Source organism: Danio rerio, chromosome 25 (assembly GCF_052040795.2).
Source record: "Danio rerio strain M-AB ecotype USA chromosome 25, GRCz13ab, whole genome shotgun sequence".
Lineage (NCBI taxonomy): Eukaryota > Metazoa > Chordata > Actinopteri > Cypriniformes > Danionidae > Danio > Danio rerio.
In genome coordinates, this window is record NC_141045.1 from 18,576,110 (window position 1) to 18,598,627 (window position 22,518).

Below are 22,518 nucleotides of genomic sequence, written 5' to 3' on the forward strand. Positions count from 1 at the left end.
AAGGGACTTTATTGCCTTACTATCATATGATGACAAAGTTCCTTGATTATTACACCACAATGAGAGTACAGTTCCTAGCCATAACCACTTAGAAAATAGCAATGTGTCTTAGTACACAATTTAAATACTGAAGTCAACCTTTAAATTGGAACATCATTATTAAGAAAATATTGCAGGATTGTATTAGTCTAATTAAATTCAAAGCTCTAAGCTAAGTGTTCCTGCCAGACCCAGAGCGGCTGAATGGATTCATATTTCTAAAATGGGTGACTTTATAAAATGTAAATTATTTCCCCCTGAAAAAAAATTAGTGTTCCTTCACTTTACATCAGGCCTTCTTGCATTTGTAATGTTGCTAAAATTTTATTAATGTGTCAACTCTTTTCAAAAGGGGTAAAATGGTTGTCTTGATCACAACAGTGGAATTTTACCAGAGTTCATCTCAAGAGTTCACACTTAGCTGATGATTTATAATATGCTTGTTTGCAATACTGTCCCGGGAGAGCCCTGAGCTCCATCCCGTTTGCAGGGTGAGAAGGGAGATTGAGCTTGGGTAAATGTTAAAGCTCCCCCGCTGATGTGGGTATAGGTGAACTGCTTTGAGAATTAAATACTGATGCTAGGAGCTAGACTATGGTGCCAATATAGCCTAGTCGGTTTGCGAATAACACGTCTTTGGACGGTTGGAGGAATCTGGGGGAATTGGACATGGGAAGAACATGCAAACTCTGCCCAGAAAATGAAGACGAAGATGGTTGTGGAGTATTCTAGAATTATAGTGACTTAGGAATCATCTGATTGGAGAATCATGTATTAGCTACTGCAGGACCGGCTGTGGTCAATCATAAGCATGTGATCCTCTCGAAATTAGTTTATAAATTTCACTTTAATCAATCCAAATCTGCCAAGTGTGAACACCCTTATTCCCCACAAAATACAGATCTTTTTTTATTTTTTAACAATGCCTGCCAGATGTAGATGTAAATGGACTTTAAGCAAATTTTATGCTAAATATGTTTCACAACAGCTCAGAATTATTCAGCATTTGCAATTGTTACAGTAATGTTTCTCCAACACGATGTTTCCCAGAATGCAGTTTCAGCACTGTATAAGAATGTTTGTGGAAAGCATACTTTAAGATGCAGGTTTGGTGAGCTGCTGTATTCGCTGCAGGATGTTCTTCTGACCGAGGCGCACATACAAAGCTCTCCTCTCTCTACTGCTGAGTTCAGCCAGAGCTCTCTGATCCTCCATCAGCCTCCTGTCTGTCTCGACATCCTCATTATAAGAGTCCAGCGTCTCAGTAGCTGCCACATACAGGAGACGTTTCCACTCCACAGACAAACTGGCCAGTCCTTCAAAACTCAGATCCTGCTCCATTTTATCATCGTCGTCCTCATCATCCTCCTCCCAGCCTTCGTTTTCACGAAAGTCCTCAAAAATGTGTGAAGACATACACAGGACCTAGACCAAAAATGTAGCATTACAATTTTGCAATGGGATTATTTATTATGTTATAACGTACACTGACTGGCCACTTTATTAGGTACACCTTTCCAACTGGCTATGACAGGAGCGCAAGCACAAAGCGCATTGAAAATGCTGAAGGAAACGGATTTCCACACGATCTTAGACACATGAACGGCCCCTTACTGTGTTCTTCAAACATTTATTTTTATAAGAATAATCTTCAAAATGAAACGCTAATTAGCAAAGCAATAGTTTGGTGTAACTGTATGTAATTAATAAAGCATTATAATTTCAGTCTCATTCTGTGCAAAGCCATTTTAGTGTACAGAAGAAAGTTCCAATACTTGATTGAACATTTAAAGTGAGTGTGGAGTAAAATATGTCTATTGTATTCTCATGCTACGCTAAGCTATAAAAAGATTAGCATTTTAGCTTTTATTAAGCGTTTTTTGTTGTTTTATGGATGCAGATTTAAATTGTTGGCCAAAAAAAATCGATCAAATTAAAAATAATTTAATAAATGGATATTTTTGTATCTCTGAGTATATTTTGTAGTTTTATTAATAGTATGAATGTATTTAAAGTTCAAACGTTTTCTTGAATTACAATTGCATCCAAAGATGCTTCTCCTCCATTCACTTTTTGTGAATGTAGCCTTGGCCAGGAATTATCCAATGATCATTGGGTTTCTCAATCCTAAACCGCAGCACCCTCAATATTGTTGGGTCAGGAGTGGTGGCCAAATCACTGCCCATCAACTCCCTCTGGCTTCCAGCTAAGCTCCTCTCTCCTGCTCCATTTCCAGCAAGAGGCTGAGCTCTCTCTTCAGCCTCTTCCATCCTGAGAACATCTTTCTCTCCCTCCCCATCACCCCAAACGCTGTAAGCATCCTCCATAGCTGGGCAGGGAATCCTCTACAGCTGACCTCTACTGGGATAACTCATGCCTGCCAACCTTCAAGAGGTTCTGGTATTTGGCGCTCTTCCTCTCAAACGCTTGCTCACAACCCTCTACCCATGGGACTGTAAGTTCGATGAGAATGATATTTGTCTCTTTAGACCACAGTACTGCATCAGGCCTCAGGGTTGTCTGGACAACCGGGGGGAATAGCAGTCTTTTCCTCAGGTCTACCTCAGGTCAGATTGGTTCTTGAAGTTATTGTGGTTAGTGGCTTTTAACCTGCTCTTACAAACTTGATTAATGGTATTGCTCTCCCATGTGGTTGGTGTTTCTTGCATCTCTCTTGCTCCAAAGTGTTAGCGAGCATCTTGACATGGCGCCACCTGTCTCCACCTTGGGCAAGTGCTGTTTTACACCCTGACAAGATGTGTGCCATGGTAGCTCTCTCCCCACAAAGCTTGCACAACCTTTTGAATGTCATCGCTGTCTGTTGTAACAGAATGAAATGTCTGTCACTTGAGAGACACCTATAATGTATAATAGGTGAGTGGGGGAATGAAGAAGTAGATTCAGTTGTGGTAGAGGGAACACATGGGCTGTGTCCGAAACCGCATACTTCCATACTATACAGTATGCTAAAATCAGTATGCAAGCTGAGTAGTATGTCCGAAATCGTAGAATTCGAAAATCAGTATAAGAGAGGTACCGCATCCCATGTATGCTGCGCTATCCCATGATGCCCCGAGAATTTATGAATGGGAGTGAAACAACAAAATGGCGGATGTAGTAAGTCCGAGTTCCATTCATACTTTTCACGTTCATACTGTATAGAACATACGGCCGAGTAGTACGTTTAAATTCCAATGCAGTACCTACTGAGTAGTAGGCGGTTTCGGACTCAGCCATGGTTCTTTGGAGCTACTTCAAACTGTAGGTAATTGTGAAGTCTTAGTTGGGAAACCTTGAGTTTTTAGCTCAGCCTGTGAGTATGTTTAAATTATTTCTTCTTTAAATATGTTTGAAATTCTTATGTTTGTTTATGGTGTTTTTTTGTTTCTTTTGTTAGAAGGACTTTCTTATTGTCTTAATGGTATGCTGTCTGATTAAGATTATTTATTGTGGATGCCATCATGAAGTTTCATTTATCCATTATCTGCAAGTCTGCAGGTCTTTCAACACACTCAAGGTTTTTTTTCTCGCTCAGAATAAGTGACCATCATCCAAAAGCTAAGACATTTTTTTTTTGTTTTGAGAGAAGTTTCAAAGACATTGGGGATTTCTTCATTTTATTTTTTCTACATTATTGATTAAGGGTCGAGGCAATGGCGCAGTAGGTAGTGCTGTCGCCTCACAGCAAGAAGGTCGCTGATTCGAACCTCGGCTCAGTTGGCGTTTCTGTGTAGAGACTGCATGTTCTCCCTGCCTTCGCGTGGGTTTCCTCTGGGTGCTCCGGTTTCCCCCACAGTCCATAAACATGTGGTGCAGGTGAATTGGGTAGGCCAAATTGTCCGTAGTGTATGAGTGTGTGTGAATATGTGTGTGGAAGTTTCCCAGAGATGGGTTGCGGCTGGAAGGGCATCCGCTGCGTAAAAACTTGCTGGTTAAGTTGGCGGTTCATTCCGATGTGGCGACCCCGGATTAATAAAGGGACTAAGCCGACAAGAAAATGAATGAATGAATGAATTATTGATTAATCCAACATATTTTCCATTCAAGAAATAAAATATACATATATGCATAGAACAGATATTTGTTGGTACTGGTATTTCACTGTAATCCTAGTGGTTACCCTTTTTAACGTGACTACTTTGAGTAAAATAATGAAAAGTTACACAGTCTTCGCAACCTTTCATTCAATCATTCATTTTCTTTTTGGCTTAGTCCCTTTATTAATCCGGGGTTGACACAGCGGAATGAACAGCACATAGTTTACGCAGCGGATACCCTTCCAGCTGCAACCCATCTCTGGGAAGCATTTATACACACTCCTTTACACTCATATACTATTGACAATTCAGCCTACCCAATTCCCCTGTACTGCATGTCTATGGACTGTGGGGAAAACCGGATCACCCAGAGGAAATGCAAACTCCACACAGAAACGGCAACTAACCCAGCCGAGGCTTGAACCAGCGACCTTCTTGCTGTGAGGTGACAGCACTACCTACTGCGCCACTGCGTCGCCTCTTCACAACCTTGTCTATTTAATGTCTTAATTAGGTTAAATCAAAGTGATTAAGTATTTTGAACAAACAAATCTTGTTTCAAACTAAATGTAATAACTTTAAAACATGTTAAATGTTTACCTTCAGTGTGGTGTAGAGCTCATGATATGTTAAAGAGCCAGACTGGCCAAATATGAAGACTCCTTTCTCTCCCACAACCTCCATCTCACACAACATCTTCCATTTGTCCTCTAAGAGCTGCTGATTTGCTTCACTTCGTGCCACTGCAATTGTAATTAAAAAAACATTACGCTAAGAAGCTTCATTCTGTGCTCTAAACAACTTTATTAACATTTGAAAGCATCACCTTGCGCTGCAGCTTTGTACACACTGGCCATCTTAATATCTGCTGTCTCGTTGATATTATTAGGAAATGGCTCCGCAAATCCATACATGTGGAGGAGCTGCCAGTTTGCCATCTGCCCGTATGTGTTGAACACCTCCTCGCCCTTCCCAATACGCCGTATTGACACCATCTTCAAACACTCCTAAAGACATGAGCTGTGAGAGATCGAAGCATCCACCACAATAAACAAACACAAAGATAGAAAATAATAATACAGGAGTGTATTCCAGATTGGCATTGTGCTTGGAAATGTGATTCAGCATGTCGGCCATTGGCACCATCATTGGAAGGATTGGCTTTTTTTCATCATCCTCTTCATCTTCATCATCATCTTCTACAGGCTCTTGGAAGCTGAGTTGAGGAAATGTTAGCAAACATGATGCCTGCTAATGTTTACATTCAAGCTAATTCTGCTGCCTGCTGCTGATTCCTCACCTATAGGCCATAACAAATGCAACAAGGCTCTTGTAGAGCTCCAGGTTGTGCTTCTCAGGGTCCCACAGGTCAGGATGGGACTTCATGAAGGGGAGGACCACGCTATTGTACTCATCCTGGAGTTTTCTCAGGTCAGTGATGACTGACTCAGGAATTTCTGTGCCTTTTAGGAGTTTATCACACTCCTCTTCAGACCTTCAAAACATAAGCATTGTGACTCCAATGAACTGAATGTGTTTTAGCATATGGCTAATGTGTTTAGCTTGTTTAAAGACATGTTAATTAACATGTTAATGACAATCATCAGACTTTCAAAGCAGTCTATAGAAATTTGAACCTGTTTTAGCAACACGTTTCTTGTTTATAGTATGATTAGCACATTGCTAATGTGTTTAGCATGTTTCTATCTTAATTAACGTGTTATTACCAATCCTCCGGCCTTTATAACACAGTCTGTAGAAGTTCTAGCAACATGTAGCAACGTTTTTAGTATGATTAGTATGTTAAGCATGTTTCTATGTTAATTAACGCGTTGTTACCAATCCTCAGGCCATCATAACAGTATATGGAGATTTGAACCTGTTTTAGCAACATGTAGCAACGTTTATAGTATGATTAGCACATTGCTAATGTGTTTAGTATGTTTCTAGGTTAATTAACGTGTTATTACCAATCCTCAGGCCTTCATAACAGACTATAGAAATTTGAACATGTTTTTAGAAACATGTAGCAACACGTTTTAAGTATGATTAGCACATGGCTAACGTGTTTAGCATGTTTTGAGGTTAATTAACATGTCATTATTACATTTCTAATAGGTTTTAGTGCATCGCTTTTAAAAGTTGCTGGAATTGATCACACTCCTCCTCTGACCTTTTCTGTTAAAGGTCTAAGCATAGAGGCACAGGAATTCTAACAACATGGTAAAACATGTTAGCCATTCATTGAAACCTGCAAGCAAACAAGGTCAGACAAGAACTGTGACAAATTCTAGCAACTTTGTTAAGAGAAATGCACTAAAACCAGAACTAGAAATGTGTAATTACATGCTAAACATATTAGCTATGTGATACAACATGTTGCTACATGTTGTTTAAACATGTTCAAATCTCTTAAGACTGTTTCGAGCATCTGAAAATCAAGACACATATATTCTAACAACATGTCAAAGCATTAACTTTTTGTTAAAATCTACAGGGTGGGCCATTTATGGATACACCTTAAAAAAACTTACTGGAAATTTCACAAGAAAAACAATGGTGTGCTTGGTTTTAACGTAACTTTATTCTTTCATGAGTTATTTACAAGCCCCCTCACATATACTAATATGCCACAAACAGGACGTTAATATCACCAACCATTCCCATTTTATTAAGGTGTATCCGTACAAATGGCCCACCCTGTAGATTTATGTACATGTTTTAGTAAGATATAGCAACACATTTCATTCATGTTTTAGCATATGGCTAACATATTTCACCATATTGCTGGAATTCCTATTAAAACGCAAATATCATGACTAAGAATTGAACGTTTCAGTATTAACATGTTTTGAGCATGTTCAACAAATGGCTTACATGTTTTGCTAACACATTTCTAACATGTTTTAGCGCCTGGTTCAACTTAAACATGATGACCATAATAATCAGTAGGATCCGTGAAGGATATCTGAAAGGTCTCACCAGAACATGGGTTGATCCAGAGTCCTAAAATCTGGCCAAAGAGACAAATATGGTTTCCAGTGGGATGTTGAAGAGGTGTACTCATACATGAGACTCAGAAGAAGAGGTACCCAGCCTGACGCACTCTCCAAACACTTCTTTCCTAGAAAACACACTTGAATTCAAGATATGGAGGCTACAAAACTGCTACAGAAGGTGTTTTTTGAATACATCTGAAAGTTTCCATACCTTCTTCCAGCACTTTTTTGACTTTGGTAGTGCCCTGATGCAGAAGAGCATCTCTGGGAATGGTGAACAGGACGTGTCCCTCTTCAATGTCCTCTTTGGCAAGCATACCATATTCTGCTGCTGTACCCTCTTTACTTAAGTACACCTATAGAAATTAAAGTAGACTATGGTGAGTAAATATCTTAAGTTTATCATCTTGACAAGAGCTTGTATAATCAAGCATTTTATACTTAAAGTGGGTTCACAATCCCAGAGATTAATATTGCCTCAGCATTTACTTGTTCCAAACATGGTAAAAATCCACAAAATAAGTAATTTTGAAAAATGACATCCATAGTAGAAAAAGAAAATACTAAAAAGTCAATGGCTAGTGCCATCCGGATTCCAACATTCTTCAAATTATATTCTTTTGTGTCCAACAGAAGAATGAAACTTGAACATGTTTGAAGTAAGTGGATGGCGAGTAAGTCATGAAATACTTAATTTTTTTGGTGAACTATTCTTTCAAGGAATAAAAGAAAGAATAAAAAAATAATTTAAAATTATTAAGATATAAACCTTACATTAAAAAAGTATACAATTGTATACAAAAAATTTAAAGTAATTTTAAAATAATAAATATGAGTAATATTATTATTTATATTATAGCAATAAATATTATATAAACACTAAAATAGCCCGGATTAATAATAACATTTACATATTTAAAAAAAACATTTAAACTTTAATATATTTGTTTAAACTTTTATATACATTGAAATATTAAATTACAAATATAAAAAAACTATTTAAAAATATTAATACAACACAAAATTTACAAATAAAGCTAAAATAACTCTGACTATTACAGCGTTTTACTAGCAATATTTTATTATAAATTTAATTTTGTTTATTTAATTCATTTTAATATACGAAACAATATGAAAAAATAATATTTTATAATATAATGTAAATCTGAATAAATATTAGGTATAACGTCCCAAGAATCGACATAACATTAACACATGCATAACATCATACATGCACACAACATTATGATATGTATATCAAATATACACACATTATATTATTTGTGTATTTAATTTAATTATAATAATTATCAACACACACACACACACACACACACAAACACTTACCTTATCGCTGAGAGTGAGCTGCACACTTTCACACCACAGCAAGAAGTTGTTCAGGGGCTCCAGCACACTCTTTTCATCACCTGTCTAAAGGCACACATTATAATAAACATAGAAACTCTAAAACATCTGTGTCCCAATATCAAGTATATATTAATAACTTGTGAACTGTCACTATACTGACAACTTAAGAAAAAATCTAACTTACCTTTGGTCTTTTTGCTTCCGTCGCCATTTCTTTAAAACGCAAACCCGTCGGTGAGTGATAAAAGTCTATATTGTTATAGTGACGACTGCACGGAAAAACAACATAAAAATATAATAATATATTTTCCTATAATGCCTCCATGTGATAAGCAGCGCTGGTCACTTCTTCTTCTTCCAGTGTGTGTAAAAACAAACACAGTACTGTGCACGAGCGCCCTCTACTATGCTTGCATGAGATAACCGCAGAAAAACTAATCAAAATGAATAGATACAATCCGCGATGTTTTACTTAATATTAAGGTTTTAGACTTTAAAATCAACGTACAAATCGAGCTATCGGTACATTTTCGACAAGAAAGTCAATCTATCAGTCCTTAGTGTTTGTAGCACGTTCCACATGTTTTTTTTTTTGTTTTTTTTTACCATAGCCTACTTCAGTACTTAAATTAATCTGTTGTTGGGATTATATAGATGCTGTAGTAACACAACTATAGTTATAAACAAATAGCCTAATACGGTAGTTTTCTATTGGGTATATTATACTACAATACACCACAGTTCTGTTGTAAAAACTAAAATGTATTACTGTATTTATTATAGTTTATCATATGCCTCATACTAGAGCACACTGGAGTTTTCATTAGCTGGAAATCATAACATGCTTTATAAATCATTTTCAACTGTACTTTTGTTGCTATATAACCTTGAGCAAACAACATTGTTAGCAATTTCTAATTGCACAGTATTTAACTTTAATATTAATTGTATTTTACTGTATTTTGACAGGTATGCAGTGACTGTATTTTAAAAATGCATTGTGGGAAATATGTTTTTGGTGCCGTTAAAACAGTATTTTTTTAATTTGCTGCTAATCGGATGACCGTAAAAAGCAAATAAATAAATGAGTGTGAAACCTGGCCAATCATAGGAAGTACAGTAATTTACCATTTTAACTGTTTTACAGTAAATAGCTAAATAAAAAAATTACTTAAAAGTAATTTTTTTATTGTATAGAAAGTTTTACAGATGAGAAAACTAAAAATAGTGTATATTTACTGTAAAAATATACAATACTGAAAATACACGAATTAGCAACCTGCGTCTCACGGGTTCAGCCGCGCATACCAATTGCAAATAAGACCAGTTGCAATAGCAAACATGTCGTGTTTTGCTGTAAAATGCCAAATTTGAAAGTCCAAAAATAGAAAACTTAAATTTACTATGTAATGTAAATTTACAATTGTACTAAATTTTACTGTACACCTCACTGCTTTAATGCCAACTGCAGAAATCTTTGGCTGACAATCATGTGAATGGAGTGAGGGCCTAACTAAAAATGCTGGACTGTGCAGTTCTCATTTCATATCAGGTAAGTTCACACTATGCTGAATCATACAGCATAGCATTCATAACATTTAGCAAAAACAGTTAAATATGGTTTTTAAACTCAGGACACTGAATTCTAAGAATGAAAAGTAAAAATGTAAGTTCACACACCCTGCCGTACAGCTGCAGTTCGATGTCAGAATGCAGTTTTGCTTGTTGATGATTACCCAGGCCTTGGACAGCTCCCTCTTCCTTTCTTGTCTTTGGCTAGGCAGAATCTCAGTTTTTAGCACTAGTACATAGTTTTGAATGTGGCAATCATGGAACATTATTTCTTGCACATGATCACGCAGAACAACATTGTAGGCATACAAAGACTTGTTGGCCTTTAACTTCTCTTGTAACATCACTTGGACTTTCAATGAGTTTTGTATTTGGGGCTGGATGCTTGGCCATTTCATCTTCTCCAATATCCATTGGGAGGATGCTTTCGCAAATGGATCTGTCAGATGAACGCCGCTCACTTTAACATTAATTTCGCAGAATCACTGTGCTTATCACTAAGTGACAAGCTGTTATAATACGCTGAAAGCATTATGTAAATAACATATATAATATAATATAATCAATTTAACTCATCTCTAATACAACATCAAACTCTGTACCGCATCAGATGTCATTCTCTCGCTGTAAATGCTAGCGCTCCCGTTTTTTTTCTGCAACCTCGCTGCGCACATCCTAAATGTTTACAATCTGGTAATTCATCTATAGCAACATATGTAGTACCGTAAATGTCATTACAGTATTTTGCTGTAAGTTTGAGTAAATACAATTTAAAGAATATTTCTGAAAAAATAGGCCTGTTAAAGTGAGAAGCATAAAAATGACAAATTATATTTTCTTATTTTTTGGAGCAAAAGAAAAACATTAAAAAGCATATTTAAATCAACTTGAGCAAACATCAGAAGCAAAATGCAGAAACACAACAGGGTTGATCTCCTTCCTCTGCAAGACAAGTATGAAGAGATTTATGACATTCCATTACTCGCGTCTCTTTAAAAGATTTGCAGAAGCAACACAAATCGTGTGTGACATAAATCTACAACGACAAAACAATAATGCATGTAAACACAGACAAAGTTATCTTTTCAAACAGAATTCCTGCAGCTGGTCCTGTTTATTCTGGACGTCTGCTGGATTCAACACGAGGAAGTTTCCACTTGTCCTTGTCGAACAGCACTAAAAAAAGTTGTACCCACACACAAAGTTTTAGTGAGATCATTTCAAAAACAACAAAAAGAGCATAATATTGTTTGGGCAATATCTCATCAACTTAAAATTACACTGCATTACACAAAAGTCTAAATATATGTTTGACCATACTAAACTAAAAAAATAATTAGGTATTGTAAGTATACCTGGCTTGTAGTTGTTTCTTTTTATACCATTCTGTCTATTAGTTTAGATTATTAGTCGTCTGTTAAAGGGATAGATCACCCAGAAATGGAAATTCTGTCATTATTTACTTCCCCTTGTTTCAAACTTTTATGAGTTTGTTTATTCTCTTGAACACAAAAGTATATATTTTGAAAAAAAGCTAGAAACCTGTAACTATTGACTTTCATAGTAGGAAAAACAAATATGGATGGTTGCAGGTTTCCATCTTTCTTCAAAGTAGCTGATAAAGAAACTCATGTGGTTTGGAACCACTTAGAAGCCAGTGTTAAGTGAGTTCATTTTCATTTTTAGGTGAACTTTTAAAAACTAATCCTAAGAACTGTTTGGGTGAAGTAAATAAACACATGCTAAATTTTAATTGATAGTGTACAGGTGTATTAAGGATCATATTTTATAATCCTAACTTAGGACTTAGATCAGGGAGGGGTGTCCAAACTCGGTCCTTGAGGGCCAGTGTCCTGGAGAGTTTAGCTCCAACCCTAATCAAACACACCTGAACCAGTTAATCAAGCTCTTACTAGATACTTCCTGGCACGTGTGTTGAAGCAAATTGGAGCTAAACTCAGCAGGACACCAGCCCTCCAGGGCCGAGTTTGGACACCCCTGATTTAGACAATATGTGATACCTTAAAGAAACAGTCCACTCAGACTTAAAAAAAGAAAAAGACTCATTTTACCAGTTCCTCAGAATTAAAGAGTTTTACCTTTTTTAATTCCTTAAGTTGATCTCAGAGTATGGCAGGAGCACTTTTAGCTTAGCTTAGCATAAATCACTAAATCAGATTAGACCATTAGCATCTCACTACTTAAAAATAATAATAATAATAATAATAATATATATATATATATATATATATATATATATATATATATATATATATATATATATATATATATATATATATATATTTGAGAGGGTATATTTAAAATATTAATTTGAATACCTATGAAAACAGTGTACTTGTGTAATTTAGTGGTTTCTGGGACTCACCAACTTTCATAGTAGAAAAAGGTACTATGGAAGTCAGATACAGGACTTTTCAAAAAATCTTTTGTGTTCAACAGGACAAAAAGATTTAAAAAGTTTCATTAAAAGAAAAGAGCAAATGACGACAGATTTTTTTGTGCCTTTATTGCTTTAATATAAATGCGCATTTCAAACTGAACATCTGAGATGTGCAAAAAGATTTATTTCACAAAACTGTGATGTTATTTAGAAATGACTCAAAGAAATGTCTCAGATTGATTAAACTTTTATGGTGTTGGTGGAAAAAAGACAAAAATCACAAAACTATATTTGAATGCCACATCCATTGTCTTGAAGTTCACGGTAAATCCATTAAGAAAGATTACAATTATTAAAAAACAAAAAAAGTTTCTCTATAGAAAAAAGTCAACAGACTTTATATACAGCAGCACTGTCAGCATCACGATTCACTGTTTAACTGTTTCTCTCCGCCTGATGTGCATTCTGTAGGGTTTGGGTGTCAAAGTGAGCCCAAATACAGGGGTGTAATCTGGTTTCCCAGCATCTACAGGCCACTCAAACTGAAAACGCCTCAACAGAGCGACAAAAATCAAGAAGAGCTCCATACGGGCCAGACCTTCACCCAGACACATACGGAGACCTGGAAAAAAAACAAAGTTGCATAAACTAAAGGTGTTCAAGTACTTAAAGGCCTCATATCAAGAATTATTTTTAGCCATATCTGGTCATTTCCAAAAGAAATACACCAGACCCTGATTTTGTGAAGTTTCGTTTAGGAATTATAAGTATTTTTTGATATATTTGGCCACAACAAATTGGCAAATGATCATTCTCAAAGCTGTCCAATTGGAAAAGGTTAACTTTTCAGATAATTGTTGACCTACTAGAAAGCCGATAGCAATGCAGTGGTGTTATCAAGTTTGAGTGACAAAATTAAGATTTAAAAAAAAAAGGAGGTTTCAGAAATCATCTCTGATACTTCACTGGGCGATTTGACTGATGTCTGTGATCCTAAGTTCGATATGGTATGAACAAATATTCATGTGAGGTACAAACTTTTAGAACATTTATAAAAATTGGTGGCAATATACACTCACCACCTACTTTATTAGGTACATCTTACTAGTACTGGATTAGACTCCCTTTTGTCTTCAGACCTGCCTTAAACCTTTGTGGCATAGATTCAACAAGATACTGGAAATATTCCTCTGAGATTATGCTCCATATTGACATGATGGCGTCACGCAGTTGCTGCAGATTAATCAGCTGCACATCCATAATGCAAATCTCCTGTTCCACCACATCCCAAAGGTGCTCTATTGGATTCATCTCTGGTGACTGTGAAGGCCGTTTGAGTACAGTGAACTCATTGTCATGTTCAAGAAACCAGTCTGAGATGACTCATGCTTTATGACATGGCGCATTATCCTGCTGGAAGTAGCCATCAAAAAATGGGTACACTGTTTATAAAGGAATGGACATGGTCAGCAACAATACACAGGTAGGCTGTGGCATTAACACATTGCTAAATTGGTAGTAATGGACCCAAAGCGTGCCAAGAAAATATCCCTACACCATTACACCACCCCCACCAGCCTGAACCATTGATACAAGGCAAGATGGATCCATGCTTTTATGTTGTTGACGCCAAATTCTGACCCTACCATTCAAATGTCGCAGCAGAAACCGTGACTCATCAGACCAGGCAACGTTTTTCCAATCTTATATTGTCCAATTTTGGTCAGCCTGTGTGAATTGTTGCCTCAGTTTCCTGTTCTTAACTGACAGGAGAGGCACCCAGTGTGGTCTTCTGCTTTTGTAGCCCATCTGCCTCAATGTTGGACGTGTTGTGCGTTCAGAGATGCTCTTCTGCATATCTCGGTTGTAACAAGTGGTTATTTGAGTTGCTGTTGCCTTTCTATCAGCTCAACCCAGTCTGGCCATTCTCCTCTGACCTCTGCCATCAACAAGGCATTTGCGCCCACAGAACTGCTGCTCACTGGATATTTTCTCTTTTTAGGACCATTCTTTGTGAACCCTAGAGATGGTTGTGCATGACAATCCCAGTAGATCTGCAGTTTCTGAAATATTCAGACCAGCTCGACTGGCACCAACAACCATGCCATGTTCAAAGTTACTTAAGTCACCTTTCTTCACCATTCTGATGGTCAGTTTGAACTGCAGCAGATCGTCTTTACCATGTCTACATGCCTAAATGCATTGAGTTTCTGCCATATGATTGGTTGATTAAACTAGGACAGGTGTACCTAATAAAGAGTGTATAAAAATGATAGCAACTACAACAGTTTCATGCTGTGCTTGAATACTTAAAACTGTTACCTGTGGAGAAGGGTATGAAAGCCTCAGGCTTCTCAAACTGGCCCTGCTCATTCAGGAAGTTTGCTGGGTTGAACTCATAAGGAAACTTCCACTGACCTTCTTCTTTTAGCACCCTGGTAAGGTTGGGAATGATTATAGTTCCCTGACAAACAAGAAACAATTGATTACAGTTTATTTTGAAGTATAATAGTCTTTAAGTCGCTCCAAATGTTTCCTCACCTTTGGGATGCTGTAGCCCATTAGCTCTGTGTCTCGTGTGGTGGAGTGAAACACACTTAGCGGTACAGTGTTAGCGACACGCTGAACCTCATGAATCACAGCCAGTGTGTACGGCATATTGTGTCTGTCTTCATACATCACCTGATCTTTACCCTCCAGAACATCATCAATCTCTTGCTGGCATTTTACTGGTTAGAAAACAAGGCTGTGTTTGAATGTTCAAGTTTCTTTTGACATGCTAGCTTTGCTAAAATGCTAACATCCTTCTGAAAGTTTTGAAAACTTAACATATGCAAAACAGTAATGAAAAAACATCACACATTTAGCTTCTTCGGTGCAAAGTACACATAAAAACTGTATTTATTTATTCATTCTTACTTTGTCTGGTTAAATTCAATTCTGATTTAAATTGACAAAATGAATGTGTGCTTTTTAATCACAAACCTTGCACCTCAGGGTGGTTCATGAGGTAGAGGAAAGCAGTGAGGAGGGTGTTAGAAATAGTGTCAGTCCCTGCAAAGTGCAGATCCATGATGCTCATGAGGAGCTTGTCTTCGGAAAAGGTGGAAACACAATTTTTTCCCTGTAGAATGTAGAATACATTTCGGTCTGAAGTGGTGGTATAAGCATTTATCAATTTCGGCATTAATAAATGTACAATTCAGATGTGCAAATGTACAGATGTGTTTGTCAGCAGAAAGTGGCACCTTATCAAGCTCATCCAGATAGCAGTCAATAAAGTCTCTCGGCTCTCCTGGGACTCTTGTGCTCTTATGTTCATCAATCAGCTTCAGATTCATACTTTTTATTACTTTTACATGATCAAATGCTTTTTTAAAAGGCAGGGGCAGGATTCTCAATAAAGGAAATGTGTCGTATATCTGGTAGAAAAGAACATACAAGAAAAAAGTTATTTTTTAAGGCAAACTAATATCTTACATTTTTACTTGTCATGTTTATTAAAATAGAATAAATAGTATTTATTTTGAATAAAATTTAGGTTTCTATTAAATCCAAAGGTTAAAGCTGAAATGGCATTTTGGCACATAGGCCCTATCATACACCTAGTGCAATAAGGCGCAAGATGTGTTTGGCGCAATTTGTTGCTATATTCAGAACAGGGCAACAGTAATTTTCACCTTTTGCACCATGTTGTTTAAATAGCAAATCCATTTGCGCCAGTTTGTGGACTCATGGGAGTGCTGGTCTATAAAGGAGGTGCTGCTAAGGCACTTTCTTGGCCTGTTGTTAGTTATGCGCCTGTCCTAACAATTACACATTGCTTAATACACACAGAATGTACAGCAGGGGTCAAACTTATTTTAGCTCAGGGGCTACATGGAGGAAAATCTATTCCCAAGTGGGCCGGGCCGGACCGGTAAAATCACGGTATACATAACTTAAAAACAACAATTTCAGATTGTTTTCTTTGTTTTGATACAATCAATATAAAACATATGTAAATATCTTTTCATGTGAAAAAAAAGGATTAAAATGTTACATAAATTATTATTTTCTACATAAATATAAATACCACTACCTCCATGCTTATTGAGGGACTTTTTTCAGTTTATTCATGACAATCTGCATTTTTATAATGTTATTATAATTATCAGTATTATTTATTATATACATATTCATATTTGTTTTAATAAAAACAAGTTTAGATTCGTCCCTCTGACGGGTTTTAGAGACGTATGCATCACCATAGGGGGCATAAGAACAGGATGTGTGTTTGGATATAAATCAGTTTTTTGACCACGTTTTATTATTAATAATTTTTTTCGTTTGCTGGAAATTAGAACTGAATTTAGAAACAGTTTTGAGACCTATCTTTGCGCTTAAAATTAAATATGTAGGCTAATGAATGTCTTCAGTGGAGAGCATACAATACCGTTTCCTTATCCACCAAACTAAAGGAGTAAAGAGAAAGTAAAAAGGCTGAATGGAGGAGACTCATTTTTTATCCTTGTGCTGCATATGGTCTTTTTAACTGTTTTTTCGCTAGTGAAGCATTCAGTCTATTCACTTAAAAAGTCAACCATGTAAATAGCAAATGCACCATGTCACTAACTGAATAGGAGATGCGACTCTGCTTGGTTTAATGCACATTATATTCAAAGCACACACGTAACTCATTAAGAGAATAAGCACAACCCTGTTAGACCATGCACCGGGGTGCAAAGCTTATTTTTCCAAACTTAAAATAGCAAAAGTGGATTCAGACACACCCTTAATGCTTTTACGCCATGGCTTTTAGACTTTGTGTCTAGATCGTTAAAATAGAGCCCTATATCTCACTGCAGCTGATTGGTGGAATGTTTCTAACTCATTATAGGTAATGTAGTTTTTTCAGTATAGATACCACTACTGAACATGGCTGTTTTAAAAAATGAATATGAACACCTCAGAGCTCACTACAACTCGTCTTTGGGTAAAAAAAAGAAAACTACAGTGTCAAATGATTTCATAAGCTCTTTTGATCTGAGACCTTACCATGTTCCAGGGTCCATTGATGATCTTTGAAATCTCATTAATGAGCTGGATGTAGCACTGAAGAAATTCACTGTTGTAATCAAAACGGCATCCAAACAGAAGCAGACTGATAACATTTGAAGCAACATTGTGGAACATAATGTGAGGATCCACTCTTTTTCCTGTAAAAAAAAAAAAAAAAAAAAAAAAAAAGGTAAATTCTAAAAAAACTGAAATCTAAAAGAAAATGTTCTACACCTTGTGCAAGAAATTGAAATCACAAATGAATACCTGCGTTTTTGTCAAGGTAATCAACAACATGTGAAATTTCCCCCAGAATTCTCTCCTCCATGGACTGTTTGCCAAGACCAAAATTTCTCATGGTCATGAGAGCAAAGCGTCGATGGCCCTTCAAAACGGGTCCATAGTCAGCCAACACAATACCTTAAAAAATGATGAAGTCATTAATGATAATTGTCCGTAAATTCATTTTCTAACAGCTTCTAATCTGCTTTTTACTCATTTAATAGTCAATGTATAACGTACAAACTGAATTAGCTATGCTGCAGATTTGCATTAGCGCTGATAGTCTGGGAGATCTAACTCTTTTGTTATTCTGCTTGTCGATGTTTCCAGATAAATAATTGATGACTCTTTAAAATAAAGGTTACATCATAAAAACTGGCTTGAAAAAGAGGGTTCAATTGTGTTTTCTTCCTTCTAAACATTGGAAGATGACCTATTCTTTCATTTCTGTGCTTTTCTATTGGTTACACTCGGATGAAATCACAGGATGGTCATGCCCACTCTTTTCCTCTACTGGTTTATTTTATTTAAATTAATTAAACTATTGCGTTTTTCGTATTTATTTCTTTTGAAATGCAATTTGTGGGGAATTATGTTTTAACTTAAATGTTTTATGTTTAATCCACATACATTTGTAAAAACTAAAAGGTTAACTTTATTCCTTTATGTTGGCTCAACACAAATCGATTGTGTGCAACCCAGTATTTTTTACAGTGTTAAATCAAGGTAATTAGCTTTAGGTTGATGCAGCTGTTTTAGTGAAAACAAGTAAAGTGGAATCACAGCTCACACAATCAAAGTGGAATAAATATATTGGGTAACCTTTGATACAATTATCACTAATCAGCTACGGGTTTACTTTTGTAGAACCTGATTTCCTCCATCTTGACTTCACTGTCTTGAGTCATTCATTAAACGATTCTAAACTCATTCAGAAAGCACATTTAATATTAACCTTGCTTGAACTTTTTTCATTAGCAGCTGAAATGTCAAAAAAGCAATTTTGTTGTCTAAGCAATTTAATTTCCTAGATTGCAATTTTAATGCCGATTTGACATCTGGGACTGTTATTGGGAGTTACCTTTATTCTCTGTGGCGTGACTGATCATGAAGTCTTGAGGTCGTCCTGAAAAGTCTTGAGCTTTGGTAACCAGAGCTTCTTTAATAACTGCAAAACTGTTCAGAATGACTGCTGGCCTCGATCCAGTATACAGGCTGAATATTTCCCCGTATTTTTCTGCAAACTTTAAAAAAAGCGGACAATTATTGTACAGAAAAAAATAGTTTTGACTCAAGATGAGAAGTAGTAAACCATACTTTTTCAAAATCCTTTAAAGGATTAGCTAGGTTGAGCTGAAGCAGATTTCCAAATATAGGAACTGGAGGAGGTCCTGGAGGAAAATTCTTTGGCTTCTTGACCCTTATGAGGAAGAAGATGAGCAAAATGCATATTACAACAAGAAGAGAAGAACCCAACATGCTTACTGTTGTCCAGCTGCAGTCACAAAACAAGCTTGAGTAGTAGACAGGTCTTCCTGGAGCTTTTTATATAGCAACACCTTTCTCTTAGATCTTGCTACATTCTCTAATGGCTACAACCACCATCTGATAAGGTGATTGGTTCAATATCTTGAAGATGGTAAGGCTTTTTACAAAGAAAAACAGGTAAAACAGGACTTTGGATTGGCCATTGTGTTATCCTCCCATCACCCATCTGAAACACAACTCCAAGGCTTTGGCCATTGGCCAAAATAACAAATTATTTATCATCTGCAATAACTAAAACAAAGAGAGACCATGATGCTTTCTGATATATTGATAACTATAATAATGACCAGTGCTAGAACAGGATCTCAGCTTGAAATTTGAATTATGGTTTTGTATAAATAGATTTCTTCAAATGTCACCTTTTGGTAAGCAGGAGAAGGGGGTTGAAGTGAAACTGTAATCTCAGAAACTGATTTATTCTTTGTTTAAGCTGATAATTTGATAAGGTCAGGGACAAAAATGTCAGTATCCTTTGCTCATCAACTGATCTGATCACCCTTATTGAGCATGAAGGTGTGAAAAACCACTGATTCAATAAACTGGTTCTCAATTATGTGGATAAAACCACAAACAACAACACATACACACACACACACACACACACACACACACACACACATATATATATATATATATATATATATATATATATATATATATATATATATATATATATATATATACATATGTGTGTGTGTGTGTGTGTGTGTGTGTGTGTGTGTGTGTGTGTGTGTGTGTGTGTGTATAAGTGAGCAATTTCAGCGTTATGGATATGACATTTGCAGTAAAGGCTCAAAACATAAATTCACAATCACATAGAAACTATATGTGAAATCTATATTGAAACTTTTGTTTAGATGTTCTAGAACTAACCACAGAGCTTAAAAAAACCCAAAAAACAACAGAAAAATATCAACCTGTAAACATGTTTTATACTTGAAATGAGGAAAATAAACATGCGTTATGGATGTGACAAAAAAGTCTTACAGTATACAACATACTTTGTAGAAATTCTGTGAATTAAACTGCACAACCAAAAAAAACATTTTTCATCAAAAGGATAGGAGTCGGCTCACTATAGAACAAAAACAATTGGCTTCATTTCATTTAATATTTTCATATTTATGAGGAAAAAGCGTTGTTACAAATGTGACATCTCTAAGTTATGGGTTTGACAGATGTTAATTTGCCACTTTTGTGACTTTGGTAAATCAAAAAGAATAGTTTGAAAACATTGACATATGCATTCTTGATTATTTCTAAAGTACTGCAAAATACTTGCTTACAAAAAAAAAAAAGTTTTCGTATTTAGGTGAAAACTTAACTTTTTTCATGGCAAGGTTGACATTTGCACATATATACACACACACACACAATTGAACATTCATATAAATGCTTAGGTAAAGTTCAACATTAGTGTTTGGTCATTGGTTGTTTTTAGCACAGAGTTGAAAATTGGTTTTGAAATTGAGTATTGCAATAAAAAAGATTTGAGACTTGCTAACTGTGAACTTTAAGTATGTATAAAATATGTTAAAATATTTTTTAAATGTTAGCACCAGTAGCCTCGTTCGAATCGTGACTTGCAGACCTTTCCCTATCCCACCTCCAAATAAATATATAATCTTTTTAAAAAGGATACATTTTTACCAGTGTATGCATGCAAAATTGTGTAGTCAAACGTGGCAAACTATATAGGCTTATTACATACTTAATAATTTAGCGATATTTCTCAGATGAAAGAAGGCAGTTTTTGTGACATGGGATATATGGTTTTCAAAAGTTAGATTGCTGTCTAATATGACACCCAGATCTTTTATACTAGAGCTAATGCTAACTTTGTATCCCTCTAATTGTAGATTGAGTTGCGAGATCTGCTGTGTACAAGATTTAGGCCCAATAAGTACTAATTCTCTTTTGTCTGAGTTTAAGAGAATAAAATTGTTGGTCATCCAGTTTTTAACATCTCTAATACACTCAGTTAGCTTAGACAGTTCAGATATCTCATAAGGTTTAGTTGAAATATGTAATTGAGTATCATCTGCATAGCAGTGAAAGCTGATCCCATGTCTTCTAATAATGTCTCCCAGTGGTAACATGTAAATTGTAAACAGCAAAGGGCCTAAAACTGATCCTTGAGGCACCCCATACTTTACTGGGCTGACTTGTGAAGGCTGTCCATTAATATTTACAAACTGGTAACGATCAGTTAAGTATGACTTAAACCACTGTAGAGCCTGTCCCTGGACACCTGTAGACTTTAAGCGATTTATGAGGATATTGTGGTCAATGGTGTCAAATGCCGCACTAAGATCGAGTAAAACTAATAGCGAGACGCACCCTTGGTCAGCAGCTAAGAGTAAATCATTGGTTATTTTCACTAATGCAGTTTCTCTACTGTGATGAGCCCTGAAACCTGACTGAAACACTTCAAAAATATTGTTCGTCTGCAGAAAAGAGCATAATTGAGTGGAAACAACTTTTTCTAGTATTTTAGACATAAATGGAAGATTTGAAATAGGCCTATAGTTCGCTAAGTTGTTGGGGTCCATTTGCGGTTTCTTAATAATAGGCTTAATAACAGCTAGCTTGTAAGAGTTTGGAACATGGCCTATAGATAAAGAAGAGTTGATAATGTTAAGAAGAGGTTCTCCTATAGCAGGCAGCAATTCTTTCAGTAATTTTGTTGGAATTGAGTCCAGCATACACGTAGCTGGTTTAGAGCTATTTATAATTTTATCTAGCTCTTCCTGTTCTATGATTTTGAAGCACTGGTTATTATTAGTATGATTCAGTGAAATATTTACAGGATTTGGAGTATAAGCCGGTGCAGAAAGTTTGGCATCTCCTATTTTCTGTCTAAAGCCTTCTATTTTATTACTGAAAAAATTCATGAAGTCATCACTACTAATTTGCGGTGGAACATTTTGTTCCAAGGATGACCGATTATTTGCTAATTTAGAGATGGTGTTAAATAAAAATCTAGGATTGTTATGGTTATTTCTATCAGTTTGCGGAGGTGCTCGGCCCTGGCAGAATTTAGAGCCCACCTATAGCTGGACATACTGTCTTTGTACACAATTCTAAAGACCTCTAAATTAGTTTTTTTTCCATTTACGTTCCAGGGCATGGGTTGCTGTTTTGAGAGCGCGAGTATGACTATTATACCATGGTGTAGTTTTATTCTCTCTAGCCTTTTTTAATTTGATTAGTGCCAGAGTATTTAGTGTGC

General features: G+C 36.1%; 2 protein-coding genes across 7 annotated transcripts; both read right to left on the reverse strand.

Moving 5' to 3' along the window:
- Nucleotides 1-951: 951 nt before the first annotated feature.
- Nucleotides 952-8,819, reverse strand: setd6 (SET domain containing 6, protein lysine methyltransferase). Of its 3 annotated transcripts, none has more exon segments than NM_199600.1 (9): nucleotides 952-1,464; nucleotides 4,677-4,819; nucleotides 4,903-5,083; nucleotides 5,157-5,292; nucleotides 5,377-5,571; nucleotides 7,059-7,200; nucleotides 7,287-7,431; nucleotides 8,423-8,506; nucleotides 8,628-8,819. In NM_199600.1, coding segments are annotated over 9 exon segments (1,383 nt in total). In that variant the 5' UTR covers nucleotides 8,655-8,819; the 3' UTR covers nucleotides 952-1,134.
- Nucleotides 8,820-10,822: 2,003 nt separating this feature from the next.
- On the reverse strand, nucleotides 10,823-19,258 carry cyp2x6 (cytochrome P450, family 2, subfamily X, polypeptide 6). Of its 4 annotated transcripts, XM_087310729.1 has the most exons (10): nucleotides 19,224-19,258; nucleotides 19,056-19,158; nucleotides 18,820-18,982; nucleotides 17,724-17,876; nucleotides 17,454-17,614; nucleotides 15,665-15,838; nucleotides 15,402-15,540; nucleotides 14,958-15,145; nucleotides 14,739-14,880; nucleotides 12,528-13,038 (listed from the first exon to the last, which is right to left on the reverse strand). In XM_087310729.1, exons 3-10 carry the CDS (start codon nucleotides 18,845-18,847, stop codon nucleotides 12,845-12,847), a joined length of 1,179 nt encoding a protein of 392 aa, XP_087166855.1. In that variant the 5' UTR covers nucleotides 18,848-18,982; nucleotides 19,056-19,158; nucleotides 19,224-19,258; the 3' UTR covers nucleotides 12,528-12,844.
- Nucleotides 19,259-22,518: the final 3,260 nt, after the last annotated feature.

Excerpts from the sequence above, each read along its gene's own strand:
- cyp2x6 (XM_087310727.1), bottom strand. The coding sequence starts at position 19,217 with ATGTTGGGTTCTTCTCTTCTTGTTGTAATATGCATTTTGCTCATCTTC. Across the intron at positions 18,983-19,055 it reads CTTTAAAGGATTTTGAAAAA|TTTGCAGAAAAATACGGGGA; the intron begins GTATGGTTTACT and ends CTTTTTTTAAAG. Across the intron at positions 11,192-14,738 it reads TTTCATACCCTTCTCCACAG|TGCTGTTCGACAAGGACAAG; the intron begins GTAACAGTTTTA and ends AACTTTTTTTAG.